The sequence below is a fragment of the Pholcus phalangioides genome, unplaced genomic scaffold (genome assembly GCF_987345545.1).
Source record: "Pholcus phalangioides strain wild (caught in Gottingen) unplaced genomic scaffold, Ppha-v1.0 ptg000015l_1, whole genome shotgun sequence".
In the NCBI taxonomy this organism is placed as follows: Eukaryota; Metazoa; Arthropoda; class Arachnida; order Araneae; family Pholcidae; genus Pholcus; species Pholcus phalangioides.
The window spans coordinates 115,172,089-115,194,077 of NW_028301608.1; the positions used below are offsets into that span (position 1 = coordinate 115,172,089).

A 21,989-nucleotide genomic window follows, 5' to 3' on the forward strand; every position below is an offset into this window, starting at 1 on the left:
TTGCGTGGTTAGAATCGCAGCCTAACGCTGATCTGCTTCAATTTTTAATGTTGAAACTATTACGGGATGAGACGGCAAAATGTCATATAAGCAAGTTGAAGCAATTAAAGATGGATTTATTTTTTCTTTTGTGATGCACTGCCATTTTTAATTTACTTTTCAGAATAACTCGGTTATAAGTCGGCCACCCTTTATCACAGGGGTTTTTAATTATTTTAAGGTTTTGTTGCTGAATTTGAATTTATTCCTTTGTGTTATCGAGAGAATTAGTTTCGAAATGGATTTTCCGAACCTTTCACTTTTCAGAACACCTTTCAGTCCCGATGTGTTCGGATAATCGCTGTTCTACTGTACATAGCTTAATGTGCACCAAAAATGTATATTTAGACATAATGTAAGATGCTCATTGATCATTTTTGTTGCACCATGGTCATTTTCTGCTAATTAGACTGGGACCTACAATTCATTGCCGATTCCGAACAGCATGCTTGTTTATTATACTCATCGAGAGGTTGGTGCGCTAACCCCTCGATGGGGGACTCCCTGCGGTAGCAATTTTTTTCTGCGGTCAACTTGCTGTTTTTTGTTGTACCCCTGTGTCAGGAAAGTTTTTTGACAAGGACGAACTGGGTATCAAACTCACACCCACCATATAAATCCAGAGAAAAAAATACTCACAAATGAAGAGAGTTCCATATATGTTATAACTGACAAGCATATTTGCTTATTTGCAGCTGTCATGGCAGTTGAAAGGAGAATTTTTCAAGCACTCCGAATATAGTGATTGATAGAGGGAGATGAAAATAAACCCTTTTTTTTAGGGTGGGGACAAAACTATAACCATGTTCCAAATTATAAAAACAAAAAAACATAGTTGCACACTCTTTTGCAAGGAAAAAAAATGATGCCTAAAAATGACTTTTGATTAGGATTACATTTGTGTAAAGTTCATACACAGATAATGAAATGGTTAAAAATTCAAGGCCAGAGGACCCATTAAATGGCTAGCATTTGCACATGGAATGTTCAAATCAGCAATTGAGTAAACCTTCCTTGGCAGCGATACATACTTGTGCACGTCTATGTAAGGAGTGATAAAGGTTCCTATTCTCATCTTGCAATACATTCTGTTGAGCATTCCTCAATTGTCGCTCCAGATTTGCGACATTTGGGGGTGCCCAAATCTGGCATCTTTACATGTCCCATACATAGGCGCCGGAACCTAGGGGGGGGGACAGAGCACCCCCCAATAAAGTATGTAAGGGGGCTGAGCTTCCCACTAATTTCTGAAATGCAATGCACCTTCCCCCTCCTGCATAAGCTCGAGTCCTATATATACAGGACAACCAACAACTTTCAGCCCCCAATGGTTTCTTTATGTCAGTGCCTCTGGTTCCATACATGATGTTTATTGGAGGAAGGTTTGGTGACCTTGCTTGCCAAGAAATATTATCAGCAGCATCCGGCAGTCCAGGGATATGTCAGCTGTATGAGGCAGAGAATTATCTTATTGGAAAATGGCTCCAGGATGATGTGCCATGGACAGGATGTCATCAATTTACCATTGAGTTGTTAAATTTGTATGCAGGATGACTAGGGGTGACCTGCTGTTATAAGACATAACACACCACACTATCACACCAGCGAGTAATGGCAGTGTGCCTCTGCAAAACAAAGGTTGATTGGGACCATTGAACCCAACATCTCCACTCCAGAGAAGCTGAAGGTAATCTGCTTCAAGACTGAAGCAGGATGCATTGCTAAAAATTATGTGAGGACAGTTTGTTGGCAGCTATGATGATGAGCTATGGTACAACTCTACAACGACTCTATTGATGTTAGGGCATAAAAAGACACGGTTTAAAAGCAGCTGTGAGTGTAACTTCACCTCAGCCAAGTGCTGCGAGATGGTGGAAGGTGCCATGGATGGTAGAGAAGAGGCTGTAACACATTGAAAGGTGGACAATGATGTTGTTGGAGAGTGTTGTACAATCATCAGATAATTTCTCATATCTGTGCACCTTGGCTTTCCAAGGGCTTCTTTCTACTTAGTATCAATCTATGATGCCAGCGTCTTTGTACTGCAGGACCAATAGTGTAGGTGGAAGCCTATTGCATGGTATGACCAACCAGTTTCACACATCTTAACTATGCAACCAAGCTTGAAAGCATCCAATAGGCAATGAGGTCCTACACAATGTCTTATGAAACTATTGTTGTCTCCCCCAGGAAATACAACGGCAAAAATGAAAAAAGATAAAGCAACTGTTAACTTATTTCACATGATTCCAATTACGTAGTTGAAACCAAAGTAGAATGACCGAAGTTACACTCACTGGCAGTGAAAATTTAATCATTTGAATACTTTTTGTAAAGGAATCTGCATGCAAAATTTTGAGATGATTATTTTTGAGGCATATTTTTTTTGCAAAAGAGCAATTTGAATAAAGAAGATTCTAGCATATGCAAATCTGATAAAATTGGTGGTAATTTATGGGATATACAAATGATTTCTCAAACTAAATGTTCAATGGATTTTTACTAGTATGTATGCATATAATTCCAATATGACAACACAATCTTGAAGATACAAAAAAGAAATTCTTACAGATTTTCAATCATAAAATTACTTGATAACTTCTTTTCCTAGATGTCTAAATTTATTATATCTATCAGATGCATGATTTACTTCATGTTGCAACTTTTCTTTACCATATCAATCAATCTTTTTTCTATCGATGGTATCAGAGCAATGTGCGAATCAGCACATTTAACTACACACTGTTCGAATTCCCCTTTGTAATGAATTGCATCGTCTCCAGTGGCATTTGGTAATTTGTCCCGCAGATTGTCTTGACATTGTAACACACAGCGTTGTATTCGATCCTGAAACACAATATAAAACTTGAGCATCATTCAATTTAATTTTCTATTAACAGTGAAAAATCTATATGCAGTTGACGCTTGTTATAACGACCATGAATAATTGTGATTGTTCTATTATAACGATCCATACAATATAAATACCTTTTATTTTTCTTATTCATCCCCATTATTTTTCACCCAATATATTGACCTACAAAGATCATTAAATCCCCTACACTGTCTGCCTGACTCTTTTTTCTGCAACGAAATGTACAAAATTTGGTATATAAGTGTGTATGTATGTAATTATATATATAATTATTACAATTTTATTATTTTCTAACCTGATAAATTTACACTACAACAGCTTACATGGATAACAAAATGAATAATTTTTCATTCTGTTCAAAATTGAATTAAAATTGTCTTGAGAAGCTAATTTTGATCCAGAATTTTGATTCAATTATCTCTCAACTCTCAATTTAACATTTTTTTCCACAGAATGAGGGGGAGGGAGTCATTATAATGAGCATAGACTGTATAATGATTTTCAAGAGGGATCTGAGAAAATATTTTTTTCTGATGGAATACATGCTTGTCAGAAAAGATTGTGAATTACGAAAATACCATTTGTTCCATAGGAAAATGATAAATATGGATAAAGTCATGTATTTCTTTTAAATTCTGTCAAGTTGATGACCAAGTCAATGATGAAGTTTGCGACTGGGTTTTGTCGATGTCTCTCCATATTCTTTATAAGGTCAATGACTGAATGAACACCAGAACACTGGCACTGGACTTATCCCATTGCCAAGATCTCTTCCAGCGCCCAGCATCGTGGCCGAGTTCAGAACACTTTATTTTGAGTCGAAAAGAGAAAAAAATTTAACAAACATACAAAATTTTTACAATATGTCTTCCCCAAATAACTTTGTACTATTGCGATTAACAGATTTTGTGGTGACAACAGACAAGATGGAATTGGGAGTTGTTGGAGGAAAGTTCTGAGGTTTTATAAGGTCACCAGAATTCACGTTGACAGACGAAAAGAAATGAAACTAGAAAAGCGACACAGAGTTCTGTGGGATAGCCGATTTTTTGATCTGTATTACTGATCTACTGCTTGAATACAGTATAGCATCAATATTATCCGAAACAATTGGGAACTGGGAGGGAACAATTGGGAACTGGTGTTTGAATAACTGATTTTTCGGATAACCGATCACTCCCAGAAAAAAATTGTAACAGTGTCATAGGAGCAATATGAAACTGTGATATTAAACATAAAACTGTATACATTTTGCAACGCACGTCTTACAAATAACACAGAGAATTAGCCATCCTAGTTTGAAAGTTCAAAATGGGCATTAAAGTTGGCCTACAGTTTCGGAAAAGAAGTTTTAAGTCCAAATTTTTTTTTTGCTTTCAGAGCTCGTTTTTTTTGCCTCTAAATCTTGCAAATGTTTTAAAGACAGCATCACATTCCTCTCGTTGTCTTAACCACTTCACAGCCATTTCAAGGCAATGAATTTGCCAATTAAAACGTAATTCGGATAATCGATGCTCTACTATAATAGATATAATGTGTATTCTTGCTGTACAGGTCAATCGATCTTCATCATTCAAAGTCATCCAGTATCCCCTACTACCCCTTTAGTTTTTTGTGAGTACTGGTCACAAAAGTTTATTTTTGCAGATTTTGTGCTAATTCAAAATAAACTGTCTGATTACTTGTGGATATTTGTTGTCGATTAAAGGAAACGTACAATGATACAATAACGAATAAAAGAAATGTAAAAAGGTGGTGTGTAATGTTTAATGAAGGACATACTAATGTGTATGACGAAACTCACATTGGATGCTCATCACTCATTATAGATGCTTTGCTGCATGAAAGAAATAACAATCAGCGTGATTTCAAATCAAGCAGTTCATTTTAAATTAACACAAAATCCACAAAAATAAATTTTTACAACCAATACTCACATAAAACTAAAGGGAATAGTGGGGGTTACTAGATGACCTTGAAAGACGAAGATTGTGTCACCTGCGCAGTGAGAATATGCAATTGGTACTTCATAGATGACTCTTGTATCAGTTTTTGTCTCTAATTTTAGGGGAGGTGGACCAGACCAGACCCCCCTGCAGTCCTTCTCCTCACTACGGCCTTGATGCAGCATATCCATGATTACTTTAAAGTTCTATAACGCATACCGAAAGATGAATTTTAAGACACTGCCATGATTTTTCCTTGGCATTTTTCTGTCTGAAAAATTAAATTTAACATAGTATTAGCTTAAGAACAAGTTAGGGGTTCTCAAACCTATGCTCTGTATGGCTACCTTGCCCTAGTCATTGTTTATCTGCAGTTCCCCAGAATGGTCAAGGAAAAAACCACATCAAAGAACTGAATAAGCACACATCAAAAATTTCTTTCTTAACAACCTCAAGTGTAAAAATATTTTGGTTAAACAAATTTTGAACTATGATGGAAAGATTTTAGGCTGTTTGGCCATCATGAATGTTTTTTTTTCTTTTTCTGTCGAAATAGAGTGCATGCTTATGAATCTGAACTGCCTCTCTGATATGAGAGAAGCATATAATAGGAAAAGAGAAATATAACAAAGAATTGTTTAATGATTTATTATAGGGATAAATTGACATTCACTCGAAAGTGCTGGTGTATCAGGGTGAAATATGAATTGAGTGGCAGATTATTACGCATATCAGAGTTCTTTTAACATTAATTCTCCCATTCTTCAGCCAGAGCTATCAAAAACTAATGGTATAAATGAAGTGAAGGTATAAAAAGGTGACAGCATAAATAGGTTTACTGTATCAGCATAACAAAACCTACTAAACTACAAAAAAAATTACCAGCTCAAAAAAAACAAAAAAACATGCAATTAAGGATTAAGTTTTGAAAAAGTTTAAAATCTTGATGATAATTGGCTCACAAATTATATTAGTGCTAATTCTTTAGTCAATGACCACTCATGTACACTTCTCCAGCCTAAAAATTGTTCTGCATCAGATACGAAAAGTTTTGCTGAGTGGACTACAAAAATTAAGAAAAAAAAAAATGTCTTTAAAAATAAGAAAAGCAAGAAACACCTGAAATTTGGTTTTATCCAATAATTGCGAACATAAATATGTGAATTTTTTTTTAGAAATTTTGCAGATTAGAAAATAAAAAGGACGAGGACGATTAATGTTTTTGGAAAATTGTTTGTCGTAATATGCAAACATATTCATGTAGTTATTGTCTGTGGAGATAGATAACAAGAGCAAAAATTCACATAACGAGAGAAAATGAATCAAAATAAATGTTCACATACGTGGAAATTTGATATTTCGTCCTGTAATAAATTTTGGACTGCAGTAATATCTTTGCCACATGATTCTATGCAATGTTGCACATCAGTTGATGAATATGATGTATTATCACAACATTTGGCCGAACATCTATGCATATCACCCTGAAGGAAATGAAAACAAAAAACAAAAATTAGCATGTAGAAGCAAGCATGAGAGGTTTCAATTGTCTTTTGGTTAAAACCGAATAAAGATCATAACAACTAAAACAATGATGAGCAAATCAAAGTATAGCCAGTCCCATGACTATTGATTACTTCACTTACAGAATTTTCAAGCTGAAAACCAGAATATTTGAAATTCAAGCTATTAACCAGATGAATCTTGAAGTGATTTTGACAAAACAGTGAATCCTAGTAATTTGATGCTAAAATTCCTTAGGGCTTCACACATGTAAGAAAGTGGACATATCTGACTAGCATTCTCCCGCAGTTTCACACTGCGGTCTTCAGAGTTTATCGTAGGGCTTAACAAATTGAAGAAAATAATAATTTAAGCACCAGCCAAATTCTTAGAAACAATGTCATATTTATTTAGAAATAACACTCCAAAAAACAATATTTATTTTGACTTATCCCAGTCTTGGTGACCACTTTCTGTTTGGTAGATGTATTCTGACATAATTTCAAAAAAAAAAATATTTTCTGGATGTTGTGCAGAGATGAACTAAAAAGAAAAGTCCTCTAATCTCTGCCGTGATTCAAACTCAAGTCCTCTGGTAAACTGGGCAAGCATGGCTGGAGACATGACCCTGGTCTCGTTGTTTCGCTCATCGGAATTCATTTAACGCACCACTTCAATATCCAGAAAATGTTTCCTTGATAACTTTGGCTGAGAAAAAAGCTGCCAAACTCTCTTTACCGTCTCACCTAGAGACCATTTGCTGAAGAGGCTACTAATGCCTCATGCTACAGTGCATGAAATAAGGAAGACAGGGCCCTGTCCCCAGTTTTGCACAATGGCCTGGATTAGAGTATACGGGGAGACCAGAACTTCTCTTTCCAAGTTCACCTTGGCATAATATCCAGAAAATATCTTTTTCCTTGATATCTTGGGCAGAGAAAAAAGCTGTCTATGATTCCAAAAAGCTTGTCATCTCCAGACTCAGTAATCACTTGTATAAAGTTTTTGGTTATGAATTGGCACCAATTCTTCAGTTGACATGGTACCTGGGATTTGTCAGGCCTTGAATTATAGTGGATCGGTGCTAGATTGCAAGACCATGGCACCCACAAGAAGGGCCTCTAGGCTGGAATCTTTGACGAATCCCATGCCATACTTTTTACGGGTCCCCTCTATAGTAAATTTATAGCGTGAAAAATAAAAAAAAATACTAAGAATAGGCCCAGGCCTGTCAGCCCCACTCTTATAGGGAGCCATATGCAAGGCAGCACTGTATTTGGCAAAAACACCCGAAATGACAAAAGTTTGAGAACCACTGGAGTACGGGTTATCAGGTTAAGGAATTTTATGTTTCCTTAGTGAAAACTATATTGCAGCCACAGTCATAAGCAGATGCAGATACATGCTTCCTGAACGGGATGGGGGAGCTTCTTTTGTTTCTTTCTTTCAAACTGAACACGACCAGGCTCTATTGGCTTTAACTAATTTTAACCACTGCCCTTGTCAAGGGGTGGGACTGTGTTGGAGAAAACTTTATTAAGCATAACTAATGTAAATGTGAAGAATTTATATATATATACATGGAATTTACACATAGGTATATAAAATATTATAGCACAAAAAAATGAGAAAAAAATTTTAAAATGAAGAAATGCAAAAATACAGACACTGCAAAAATATAAAACAATGCAAAAATACAAAAAGAATATATAGATTAAATGCTTAAAACATCTAGAATAAATTTAGAAAACACAAAAGAGGGAATTTGTCATTGAAGAAATAAATAAAGTTGACAAGGAATTATACAGCGCACCACAAAAAAATTCTGGAATTGAATCTTTATTCATTCAAAAGCCTCTCGTCTTTGCTCTTCAACATATGAAAGAACCGGTCATCTGGTTCTTGAGGATCTTCTGGGACTTGTTGTGATGGTACTTGGTTTCTGTTTTGGTCGATGGGTCTCTTTGTACCAGATTTGGATTTGGTTCCATAAAGTTCACCAAGTTTATGATCTTCATGACTAGAGCTTATCTTTCTGCATGGTATGTCCCCTCCAATTGTGAAAATTTCTAATTGCTGGAGTATGTTGGTGGTATGGTAGGCCTATAGTTGCTGGACATTTTGTGGTGCAATGCAACTCATTCCAGATTTCTCCGCACCTACACAATCAGGACTTATGAAGATTTTGAAGCGGTGGAGGTGCACTGGAAAAGGCCCATGTCCTATTAGGAACATTATGACCTCTCTTTTCTGGGGGATGTCTACCTCTACCCTCCCGCCTAAGCGAATATTTTTTTCACTGAGGGGGAACAATCCTCCACCCTTCCCTTTACCTCAGTATCCACCTGTTTGCAAATCATTGCAGAATCCCTAGGAATGACTTTAATGAGGGAACAGTGTGTTATTTCAGGGTTTCATTTTCGTGAAAATGTTTTTAACTTATGTGAAAATAATCTCTAATTTTCTGAAAATAAATACAGTAAAACTTCTCTCAATGGACATTTCTCAGATGCGGTCACTCCACCCTCTTTTACAGCCAAATAATAATTCCCTTGTATTATGTGCCTGTTCAGGCCTCCATTTTTTATATTACAACTGAAAAGTTGAAGCCACTATGAATAAAAAAAATTTGGATCTTTAATAACTAATAGGCCTCTTCTTGTGGAAACACACACACACACACACACACACAAAACATTGGTCTATCACCAATGGGAACAGATATAGGAAATCCCTTATTTCTTTCGCGACTTTTTTTTTGATAAATTTCGTTTCTAGCCTGTTGGCGCTTTTCTTTCTGGTTAGTGAAGTCAACCATTTCCTTCCATTGGTATTTTTTCCCCTGCCCATTAATGTTATTATTTTTTTGGCTTTGTTAGCTAGATTGTTATTCCCTATTTTTGATACTGGTTGTTGTCCGAAGATGACACACATCACCTTCAGAAGTTCACTATGATTATGATAGACTAGACTTTACAGAGGTGTTTGAATGTATAGAGTCTTTATAATATGCACACACATTTTCAGAACTCATCTTTCTTTTTTCATTATACGCTGTATCGTACACACCGTTTTCCTAATATGTCATTCGGAATTTGATCTCAGGATTGCATATAAATTTCCACAGATTGTACACATTTCATATTTCAATCTTAATTTTTTGCGTACTAGCCACTATAATATATGTTTATAATTGTATATATATTGTTTATAATTTGTGTTAATTGCATTTTTAATTGGGGTTACTGTATTTTTGAAATATATGACAACCATATTTTTATGGGCATCTTTTTATCAGCCACCTCGTTGGGCATTTTGTCTGTAGTGGCGTTGTATTTGTATAATTTTAATCTCACAATCGTGCTGTTACTGAACCCAGAGAATTTTTTGCTCTGACCATTGTATTTTTCAAAGTAGAGTCTAGGGGTTTATACTTATATACAAGAGAATATTTATTTATATAGCAAAGGGATGGTTGTTTTTCAGCGCTGGTTTTCATTACAGTGAAATCTCGCAGCAACGATACTTGATGTAACAATAAATCTCTCTATAACTTTTTGGTGCCCAGAATATCATTATAATGAAGTTTCACTGCACTTTCAATCCTGTATCTGTAGTCTAAGATGTTATATTTTAAATATCTATCCCTTATTTAGTCTGAGAATGTTATTGTTTTTGATATCCGTATTTCAACATTTTTTTCATTTTAACACTTCTTTTTTTTTAGTGATGTATTGACAATTTTTTACTTTAGAAAGAAAGACAATACAGATGCAGTATAATCCAGACCGCCAAAGCAGTATAATATAGATCACCAAGAAGATGCCAGGTTAATGTATTTTTTTTAGATTTTCCATTCCAGGTGGTACTAGTAATGCAAGCTATTCAAATGGCATCTCCCTTTGGAAAATAGTATTTGAAATGGCGTGATTTCATTTTCCGTTGTCTAAAAATGTCGCTGTCTTGTCTCACTAGGATTGTTTCCGGTTGTATTTTTCCGATATATTTATTCTTTTTATTTTTTGTAACTTCTGCCATTCCATTTTGAGTGTCGTAAAGAAATATCATTAATTTAAAGAGTCTGGATACCCAGTGACTTGTACCCAGATCAGTTTATTTTTCAAAGAGAGTCCAGGTTTTATTTTTTTTTTATGGAGAATATTTATTTTTACAACTAGAAGGACCGTAGTTTATTTAAGAGGGAATTCCTATAATAGTATGGATACCCCGAGAAACTTATGTCTGTATCGATTTATTTTGAAGAGAGTTCTGGTTTTATTTTGAAGAGAGTTCTGGTTTTATTTCTTTCACACTGGGAATATTTATTTCACTTTTGTTATGTTTTCGATGCTGGTTTATTTTTGTTCGTCGTCCATAGTCAGTCACTCCCCTGACAACTTTTCCTTGGGCTGTCAGACGTGTTTGGCACCAGAAAAAAATTCTCCAAGGGATCTGGATTATACTTCATCTGTTCCAGAAAGACATCCGAAAGCATGCCTGTTTCACTCTTGCCAACTTCTCGTCGTGGTTTTGGATGTTTTTCTCGACAAAGAAAAAAAAAGCCAACACATCGTCAAAAGGGGTTATACTATACCTGGTCCTGCCATTGTCAGCACCATCTTAATGAATGGGCCTGGGGCTTCAAAAAATGCTGTGGTTGAAATTTTTGAAAACTTACCAGGTAGGGTCACAAAAAAATTCATTTGGCCTAGAGGTCTATGATGCTCTTTTAATATGGCACTAATCATTTCGAGCAATTTACAACTGATTGACATCCCCCCCCCCATCAGAGGTAAGTATGGCGGAAGTGTGTATGCACCTAACAACCTGCCTGCACAATCAGAGTTGTATGTGAAGTCAGCACCATACATTGATAACTTATAGGCAGATCATGCTCAATTCATCCATGTGAAATTTTTTTCAACACCCAACAAAAGTTTGCTTAGTTTGGCAGTTGTCAAGACTGTAATTCCCACTTATCAGCAATTTTTTTCCCTATCATTAACTGACATTTGTGCAATTAAATTCGAGGCATCTTTGATTGCACAATCATTGAGGAAAAATGTTCATTTTCATATCAAATGGGCATTGCATATGGACACTGTTGATTAATTAGTGGTTGTAGTAACAGTGTATTTTTAGTCAAAATAAAATCTAAACATGGTCATTCAATTACGAACAATTTAATTAATTTTTGCTAAATGTTTAATGTTAAAAAATGTGTGCAGTAACGAAGTTAGTTATTTTGAATAAAGATAAAAGAAATTAACAATTCCTAATCAAAAACAGAGAAAACATAACCAACTTGAAGCCTAATTAAACAGCTGCTAAACAGATTTTCGACCATTGAATTAACGGCATCTTTAACACGTGCTGTGGCTAATTCAATCGCCATGATTGGTTTACAATGTTTTGGTTTTTTTGTGAAATTGTTAATGTAATTGCATCATACATCGTTGTAGTAGTTTTATCAACAGATATAAATTCATAAATTAATAAGACAAAAACAAACCAAATAATTTTTCATGCATCAATTTTTTAATTGGATTAATTATCTGTTATATATTATAAACTATAGTTTATAATACTTTGAATATTAGTTTTGTGTCCATTTTTGTCTGGGAAATTCCGCGCTGTTTACAAAATCCAAGGAACGAAGTCCAGGCCGTCCTGGGGTAACTCATTATATTTTGGCATAATTTGTTTGTTCCCCACGTAGCCATAAAATGAAGCTAATTATATATTTATTGCCTCTATTCGCTTTTGTAATTGCCGGAGAAACCAGTAATAAGAGAGTTTCAAGGGCTGTTGTGGAAGTAAAAAAATAAATATTTTACCTTTTATTGCTTTTAATCCAATGGAAATATCTTTTATTTGAAAGAAATAGGTTTTAATCATTTTGGATGGGGGGAATCATTCTTCATGGGGGAGAATACTTTTCGAAACATTTCATTAAATATTAGCAATTATAACTTCTAAATGTTCACAAATGAAAAGATTATTCACAGCTTCCCAAGTCTTTGTGTAATAAATGACAACATGCTATTAAGTATATGAGTTTTGATAATCATATTTTAAACTGTTCAAAAGAATGACTTGTACTTTAATTCTCTGACGTTTTACTTACTTTTTTCATTATAAGTTAATACTACTTTTAAAGGTGATAGTTAATATCTATTATAATAGATTAGATCAATTGCTGATTCATTTCACGCTTATCAGATCATCTTTCAGTTATTATTTATCAGTAACTTTGAAGATATATGGTAGCGATTCTCAAACACATTACACACACATCTGAGAATTCATAAATATAGAGGCCCAGGTCGATGAGATGCTCACCAAAGATTATTCAGAGGTGTTGCAACTTTGACACTTGATTCATCCTCGTCGAAATCTTTCCTGATATGGAGGTACAGTAGGGTAATTCCCAATATACAGTATACCGTTATATTGCCAAATTTTTGTCAGAGCCGAAACAGCGATATGTCGCCAACATAATCTTATGTAGATGTGCCACTGCTTAATTTTCTATACCAGCTTGTTGTAATTTTTTTTCTCTTATTCCGTGCCATTTTTTTAAGCTGTAGCTGCTTTTTCCGTACTGTTTTTTTTTGCTGCATTATGGCTGATCACATTAATTTCATGTATCTGCACCTATAATTCGAAGGGCCGAGAAGCGTTATTGACTTCTGTATGAATATGGGCCTGATACAACACAAATAAGATGACTGCAGAATACATTTCTTTCAAAGGAAGTTCCCCTACAGAAGGGTTAGCCTGCTAACCATTTGGCGAGATATAATGACATAAAAAACATTCTACCACTGCATTCAGATTCAGCAATACACTGTAGGTTCCAGTCTAATTAGTCCTGCTCGGCTTCCACTATGAAGGTTATCGTCAAGGTCCACGGGTTCGAATCTGGCCAAGAACATCCGAAACAAATTCTTCATCTACCGAGCCTGGAGCGACCTTTTTTTCAAACCAAGCACAACTCGGGTCTATCACCATCTAAGGGCAATTTATTACCTAGTGAGTTGTGCCAGAAGTGTAACTGTGTGTACCTAACAGTCTGAGTCATGTTTGATTTTTCAGTGCTGCTATCTAAGCCTATATTTCAGAAGTGAAGTGAGTGATGTGTTGCGATTGGATTACATTTATACTGTTTGTAGGTCTGTTGCTCACTGTGGCGAGACTTTTTAAAGGGTAGATCAGCTCGCATTCACGCCTTGAAGTTGGGAACCACAGAAAACCAACTTCAGCTGACCACCAGTAGACGGTGTCTTCATTTCCCACCCAATTCCACTGGTTGGAAATTGCTGTATGCCGATATATGATCAAGTTGGTGTGCGGCTCCAAAGCAGAATATGCCAAAATCTACGATGTACTTTGCAGAACAATCTGGAAGAATTTTGAGAAAAATGTAGAAAACACACTATTATGCAAATTTTTATTGCAGAACATTCCCTGTCAACCAAGGGCTCATTGCAGAACAATGCAAAACATTCTGCTTTAGGGGTGTGTGGTAAAATAGTCTAATTAGCCTTGGTGCGACAGAAGTCATCAAACATCTTATTTATGATGTTTCATCAAACATCTTATTTATGATGTTTCATCAAACATCTTATTTATGATGTTTCATCAAACATCTTATTTATGATGTTTGATCATTTTTAATAAGTTTTGAATTTACAGTAAGTGCTCGTTATAATGACTCCCATAGTTCCTTGGGAAAACAGGCAATTGGGAAGTGGTTATATTGAAAGTTTAGAAAAATAATTTGCTGCTTGTTTTCATATTTGGATGGAATAAAAAATTTCATTCATTTTGTTCTAACGTAAGCAGTTGAAGTGAAAATCAGTCAGGTTAGAAAATTATAAAAAAATTGTGATATAAATTTAGACCTTGACAAATTGAAAAAATATTTAGGTACCAGCCATGATTTTAATAAAGAAAAACAGTCCTAAATGTTTTTTCGACTTCTTTGGAACTATGGGAACTTATTGAAATCTGAAAATTTTGTGCCATATTCTTGAACTCTGATTTAGTAATCACTTACAAATATTTTAATCATCAATACCGATTTTCTAATGGCTTGTGTTTGTTTTTTTTCTTCAATATCTTGCCATTGGGATGTGGTATTTGTCAAGCCTTGATGTAATTAATTGCATGGTCACTCTTCCATTCATGCAATTTAAAGTTTGAGAGAAGACTCTCTTAAGAGCTCATCAGGCTCCCGGGTAAAGTTATTTTTCTGTGGCTCTTTACCTAGCTAGAAATGACTGTCTACCAATTAACATGCTTGCTTTCAAAAATTAGAACTGGATCTCATATTCATAAGGGTCCCCTTATTCAGAGGGCATTGGCTTGAGGGTATCACATTACGCTTATTTCAGACAGTCATGTTGGATGGATGTGAAAAAAATTGATTTTTTTTGGCATGAAAACACTATGACATGAATGTCGCGACATTCATGTCATATATATAGCTCTCTGGTGGCTCGTTGTCCATGAGCTATTAGCTGATCGGTTTCACCGTCCATTGCACGGTTCCGTTCGGCATATATACGCTCTAGCGAAGGAAAATCTCTATCTCCTCTGTAGCTTAGTGGTCAGTGCACTCGTCCGGCAATCGAGGGACCCGGGTTCGACTCCCGGTAGAGGCAGAGATGAGTTTTTCCCTTCCTTAAAAAAAAAATTAACATCTCAAATAATAAATATCTTCACAACATCCAGTCTTCTGTATATCTTGTATGAAAACACTAGTTAATTCATTCTTTTTATCAGTAGGGACAGCTCTAGAAAAAATCTGTACCCGTACAGGACCTATTTTTGGTATCATGTGAGAAAAATATCTATCCGTGTCTGACCTATTTTTGACGTCCCTCCACCCCCACCAACCTCATTTTTTTGGTTGACAATGCTAAAGCTTTCTTTTGCATTTCAACTCAGATTCCGCGCCCTTGCAGCTGCGTGATCCCCGAACCACCCCTGCTCCCCACCCCCGCCCATTTGAATAAAAGTGTTTCATTATGAACGCCTATTGGATAAAATGACCCTGTGTTGTGGTCAGAACCTTTCAAACTCTTCCTCCTTAATCCAGATTCCAAGAAATGGAGGAAGTCAGACCCATACACACTATCCCACACAGGTAGCTAGCTATTCTTGATGCACACTTGTTTTACATAAAAGAATTGAAAAAAAAACTCATCCTGCTTGACATGACCTAACCGAGTCTCGTCTCCTAGTTGGAGGACTGACTATATTTGTCAGATATCCTGTTGCGTTCTCGCCATCACCAGCAGTCTCTGGTTCTGTATGTGTGGGTTCCACGAAGGGTATATGAGAGTACCCAGTCAGATTTGACTTTAAACTTTATTTCCTGGTTGTTGTTTTTTTGTGTGCATAAAATGATTGCAGCATGACTGAAATGACTAAAATAAGTTCATTACTATAATGTTTTGTGAGACTTTAAATGGAGGAACTCAATAAAAAAAAACCTTGATGAAGCTTATATTATGTTTGATATTTTATTGCAAATTTATTTGCCAAATATTATTATACTTACATAAAATTTAGCCTATTATGTGATTTTTTTCTTTTGGAAAGAGTTGCGGTGGATGACGTTTGAATCGCCTCCCGGAGGTGAAGCATTTCATCTTCAATGACATTCCATTGTTGTATCCTTTTCACTATGAATGTATTCAAGTTTTTTTCTCTCACATGTGTTTGAACATTATTCATTTCCTGGTATCGAATGACATTGATTGTAGTCAAAAGAAATGTGAGTACCACACTCCCTTAACACAATATCAGTCACAATGTTGAGTTCAAGCAAGTTCGGGGTGCACCACCGGATCTGATTCTATTGAACAGAGCAGATGAGGAGATAGAAGTAAGTTTTTTTTTATTCTTGTATGACTCTTTAACAGGAAGATCAGCTCATATTCACACCTCGAAGTTGGGTATTCACTGAATGCTCATTCTTTGATTGGGTGATTATTAAAAAAAAACCCTTTACACAATTTTTTTTTATGCTTACATATTTTGCCATCAACCATTATTGAGTTGGAAAATCCTGACTTTTCATAACAAAACAAAACCTTATGGATGTCGGACCTATCCTTGTGTAACCCATGAAGGGGGGTGGGCGTAACCTCTTCCAGTCAGAAATAAAGAAAATAAGATGCAAACAACACTTTATGCTGATACTTCGATAAAAAAGCAACACTCCTGGTTCAGACTTTTTTTCCCTTGTTCAAAATTCAAAAAAAGGAAAAAATTATATTTCCTACTATCTTGACTAATGTACTCAAATTTCCCCATCATGTTCCCTTTACCATCTGTAAATGGTGGGTACTCCTGTTCACTACACAACAGAGTGCAAATTTACAAAACATCTACACATGTACAAATATTCTGAAAACAATGGTTCACTTAATCAAAAGCAAAATCACAGCAGCAAGGATTACAAGCCTTGCCAGATATATATATATATATATATATATGCCAACGAAAAAAAAAAAAATCTGTCCACCAGATTTATAAAACGTTTTAAATGTTACAAAAATAAGGGGGGAGAAAAACAGAAATGGATAAAAACAACAAAAATCATATCCACATGACTGCCACTACTAATACATAACCATTACATGTACAAGATATAGCATGTACTAATGGGACACGAACAAGAATTTTTATGACATTCCTGTTACTATGATGTAAATGTGATAACCACAAGTGTCTTTCATTCCGTTATTCTAGCTAGGGTGCTACGAGGGACAACACAAATGGTTTCATAATAACCCCCCCCCCCCAAATTACATATAGTTTATATTTTATATATATGAATTTTTTTTTAAATATAAATATAACCAGCCAGAGCGACTCAACTAAAACACCAAGACCGAAGCTGATCCTTAGCTAAAGCTCTCTCCAGACAACCCCCCATTTAAACCAAGCCCACATTGCTCACCAAAATAGGGTTAGGGCAAGACGACTCGACCTGGCTGTTATATATATATATATATATACACTGCTCAAAACAATTAGGGGAGCAAGCAAAAAAGTGAAGAAAACCGTGCGAGACAGCCACGTATTGGCATACAATGGATAGTATACGCGTATCAATGCGCAATACAGAAAAAAGACGTAAAGAAATTTGGACTTAAGCTTTAATTCTTTTAAAATATGGAAAAAACAATTTAGTTACATGTAAACGATAAAAAAAAGTACTGTTTAGACATGATGCATGAGTTTTAATAGGGCGTGTGGTCTCCTCGAACAGCTAAGACTGCTGCACATCTGTTTGCCATGAGGTTATCGATCAGACTTTGGGGAATACTGTTCCACTCCTCAAGAAGTGCAATCTGCAAGTCTCGGACAGTAACAGGCGGCCTTGGTCACGCAGCAATGCGTCGTCCGAGCATGTTCAGGTCAGGAGAGCACGCTGGCCATTCCATACGCTGTATTGTTTCAGCTTCAAGCATGTTCTCCACCAGAAGAGCTCTATGCGGTCGGGCATTATCATCCTGGAAAACAAAGGAATCTCCAATGGCTCCAGCGTAAGGGATGACACGAGGTCGCAGTATCTTGTCTGCATACCTTCGGGCCGTCAAAGTGTCATTCCGAATGATATGCAGGTCCGTACGTCCGCCTATGCTGATTCCACCCCATACCATCCAACCAGCTCGTCTGTATTGTGACCTTTCACGAACGAATGCGGGGTTATTTTGAGTGCCCCTGTCCTTCCATACCAGAACACGTCGGGTGTCACACTCCAGACTGAATCGGGACTCGTCTGTAAACAGCACTTGGCTCCAATCATGTTGCTCCCAATCTCGATGTTCAGCAGCCCATCTTCTTCGGGCAGCACGGTGGCGTGGGGTCAATGGAATGCAGACCATTGGCCTACGTGCATAGAGCCCTCCCCCATGAAGCCGATTACGTACTGTTTGGCTGGACACCCTTCGTCCTGTTGCCAAGAGCAACCGTCTTTGCAGCTGCGTAGTATTCTCTGTTCTGTTTCGACGGGCTGTTAACCGTCCATACCGGTCATCAGTTGCTGTAGTGGCGCCTGGCCGACCTTGGCCTGGTCGACGTCTAACATTTCCTGTTTCTTGGAATCGATTCCACAGCCTTGCAACAACACTTCTGGCGACTCCAACAGCGTCCGCGACACTACGTTGTGTTTGCCCGGATTCCAGTCTGCCTATAACACGCCATGCCATGGATTCTGGTAAATCACGTTGTTGAGACATCCTCAAGTCACCTTGTCTCAAAAAAAAAATACTGCGCAATCGAATTTCACAGTTACGGCAGTAAAACACACGTTTCTGCAACATCCCGATTTCTGCCCTTATCTCCTTTTTCTGGTTTTTGACGTCATGAATTTTGATTTGCATATGAAGTTTTCTTCTTCCGTTTCCTGCTAGGCTTTAAATTATGGATGATTCATTTCATGTTACTTATCGGTATACATCTTTGCGTAATTTTGTTAAAACCATGTGCTCTCCTAATTGTTTTGAGCAGTGTATATATGTGTTTCTCTTTCCTCTATTCAAGTTCATGCATTTCATGTCCACAACACACGTTCGTACTCATATTGTCGTATTCATGTTACTCACCAAATAAGGTGCTAAGCGAGATGGCACGGGTGATCCCTAATTGTATATATTCCCCCACACAATACTTCTATTTTGTATATTTTCATTAAATCCACCGGAGCGAATGAACTCAACCCAATAAAACTGATGCTGGCTTCTAGTCCGCAAGTTATCAAACCCATTTGCTCACCAATAAGGTGTTAAGCGAGATGACTCGCTCCGATGGATATATATTTTTTTTATTTCTCAATAAGATTCCCATTTCTTTTTCTATCCTGTGTATATAATGGCAAGTGTAAGATAACAGATGAGATGGGGGGGACTCAATTGCTTTTAAAACATACCCCCATCCTAATATGTGTACATTCATCCGTCTTAACTAAACCCCGAAACTTTTCTCCAGCTCCCAATCCTGCGTTGTTCTATGATTTGCCTAGGCTGTGATCAGTAGGAAAATATGACTGACTGCAGAAATAAGTATTTCTACTAGTTTGTGCAGGGTGCACACACATTATCTTTTTCATTGTTAAACATGGCATCATGCAGAAAATGGAAATTTTAATCAGCCGATATGAACAACATTCTGTTAAAATATATAAGATATATATATCGGTTATGATAAAGCAAGACTGAAAATGTCATGTTTTAATTAATTACAATTGATGCAATTAAGAAATATATTAGCAAATCAAAACTAGCATTTAAGTGAAAATCTGCTATTACAGGGCGATAACTGGGATTTTTGTGGAGGAGGATAATATGATTGTGTGCCACTAAAATATTTTTAATTTACAAGTATTTTTGTTGTTCCCTAAAATTTTCCCCCTCCTAAGTTTGCAGACTGGGGCAGTTTGTCCCTCTAATTCCAGCCCCCGTGCTATTTGGCTTATGTATTTTTTTACTAAATATAGGGATTATTTGCTTGCATTGAATTGTATGCCACTAATATGACTATAGTGTATTTAAATGTAAAGACTAATTTATGATTTTTCATTTTTTTCAGCGAATACCCTTGAGTGAAAAAACACAAGTAGAATGCCGCCAGTTACTTCTTGATAAAGGATTTTACATGAAAAAATCTGAGAAAGACGAAATACCCGAGGAATTCCGTGATGCACCCTATACATCTCAACATTCTGAATTTTAGATCTTTCTAAGAATTCTTAATTTATCTTTTTTTTCTAACACACACACACACTAAAGAAAGTTTCTTGATGCAATGTTATAGCTGTATATTTTTTGTACTTAAAATTGCGGTCAATATACTGTTGTATATAAATATACTTAACCTTACCTGGTTTACCAGTTTACTAACTCATCAGTGGAAAAATGCTAATCAAGCATGCTGATAGACTTAACGCAGAAACAAAGAGTATATGTATTTATTTATCAAGAGCATTTGCTTTTAATTGTCTTCTTGTTTTATGTCCGAGTGAGGTATATACTTACAACCTATGAATTTACCAGTTAAAATTCAAGTTTTTTTCCTTAAATGTTTATTTCCCTGAAGTAATTTCAAACCAGTTGATTTTGTTTCGAGAAAATGTGACTGAAGGAAGAAAAATATACTAGGATATAACTTCTATATATAAAACAACTTTTGCAGATTACATTACAGGGAGTCTACCAATGATCTGAGTGGTTTCAAGATTTGTAGTGGGTAGGGGTGGAGTTAAATTATGGTACTATAGAGCAGCATCCGCAGTTGATAAACATTTCCTATCACAACCAATTCATCGCTTTGGCAATCTGGTTCAAAAATTCAATAACATCATTATAGAAATAAAATACCTCCTGTTGTTAGAGGTAAAAGTTCACGGTGTGTCAGTCTGTAAGTGAAACTTGAGAAAATTTTCCAACATGTGTGTCCCATAGTATTCTATCTCCAGAAGGAAAAAGAGCAAACACCTCTTTTTGATGTAATCATACTAGAAGACAATCATTGTCCTTTCATCACCACAGAGATACTCTGAACATCAAACTTGATCTTTAATATTGCAAACATAAGGAAATCGTGAAACCACTCCAATTGATTGCAGATACCCTGTACAACCAGCTCATCGTATAAATATTTAGGTATTTTATACATGCTTATTTATTCCCCCTAGAATTCAACATTTTGGGACTAATTGTGCAATAATGTTGCATACAAAGACAAGGCCACAACAGGCAAAATGCCTAATGAGGTGGCTGAGAAAAAGATGCCCATAAGAAATATGCATGTCATATATTTCAGAAATACAGCTACCCAACCAAAAATGCAATTACAAAAACTATATACGTGATAAAATATGCAATGGCCATAAAAAATACTTATCGTTGTCTTAAGGCCCGTTTACACGAGGCAAGCGCTTTAGTTGGTAACTTAATTTTTAGTTGCCAAGTACGATACAATGTATGCAGACGATAAGGGCCGTTTACACGGCTTTAGTTGGCAAGTGATTTAGTTGGGATTTAGTAATTTAGTTGGTAAGTGAATATGAATGGTTCTATTTTTTTCCGGTTAAGTAGACGTATGCGCATGCGGGCATGACCTGCCGCGCTGGAGGGGTCTTTTTGCTCTCTCACGGAGGGGTTTATTTTGATCTCAAGCGTGAACCTGTTCATGCTCCGTCGTCTCCTGAAGTTTTGCTAGAATTCCGCGGAAATATTGGATGGTGAGTTGGCTAGAGGACACAAGCTTCAAGTTTGTTGAAAAATATCTTCGTCATGAATGTTTGTTGAACTATTGAAATGAAAATTACCTTAACAAACAAGCTAAAAATTATTCGATGTTGGAAAAAGCTATGGAATATTCTGTCGACGTGATGTCAGGAGTTGAAAAAAATTGAAGATTTATAAATTAAAAACTGGAAGGGGGCTTTCGAATATTTCTCTCGTCCAGAACGAATTTGCTGCCATCTGTTGTAAAAATACATGATCAAATATTCAACATAAAGATGTCATCTCTATAGATTAAATTAAAAATAATAATGATTTCGAAAATTTGGAAATTTTTGTTTAATGAATTTTTATTAT

At 36.1% G+C, this 21,989-nt stretch overlaps 2 protein-coding genes across 3 annotated transcripts; one reads left to right on the forward strand and one right to left on the reverse strand.

Moving 5' to 3' along the window:
* Nucleotides 1–2,520: 2,520 nt before the first annotated feature.
* Nucleotides 2,521–11,801, reverse strand: LOC149077653 (TIM double twin CX3C motif protein-like). 2 transcript variants are annotated; one of them, XM_089245216.1, is made up of 4 exons: nt 11,669–11,801; nt 6,204–6,344; nt 3,028–3,123; nt 2,521–2,886 (listed from the first exon to the last, which is right to left on the reverse strand). In XM_089245216.1, the coding sequence occupies exons 1-3, from the start codon at nt 11,756–11,758 to the stop codon at nt 3,040–3,042; spliced, it is 315 nt and encodes a 104-aa protein (XP_089101342.1). In that variant the 5' UTR covers nt 11,759–11,801; the 3' UTR covers nt 2,521–2,886; nt 3,028–3,039. The 2 variants fall into 2 exon arrangements, with proteins under 2 accessions (XP_089101342.1, XP_089101341.1); XM_089245215.1 differs by lacking the exon at nt 3,028–3,123 and having other exon boundaries at nt 11,669–11,799.
* A 223-nt stretch (nt 11,802–12,024) lies between these two features.
* On the forward strand, nt 12,025–20,975 carry LOC149077654 (selenoprotein M-like). Its single transcript, XM_089245217.1, has 4 exons — nt 12,025–12,179; nt 15,976–16,046; nt 16,183–16,261; nt 19,975–20,975. The coding sequence occupies exons 1-4, from the start codon at nt 12,090–12,092 to the stop codon at nt 20,116–20,118; spliced, it is 384 nt and encodes a 127-aa protein (XP_089101343.1). The 5' UTR covers nt 12,025–12,089; the 3' UTR covers nt 20,119–20,975.
* Nucleotides 20,976–21,989: the final 1,014 nt, after the last annotated feature.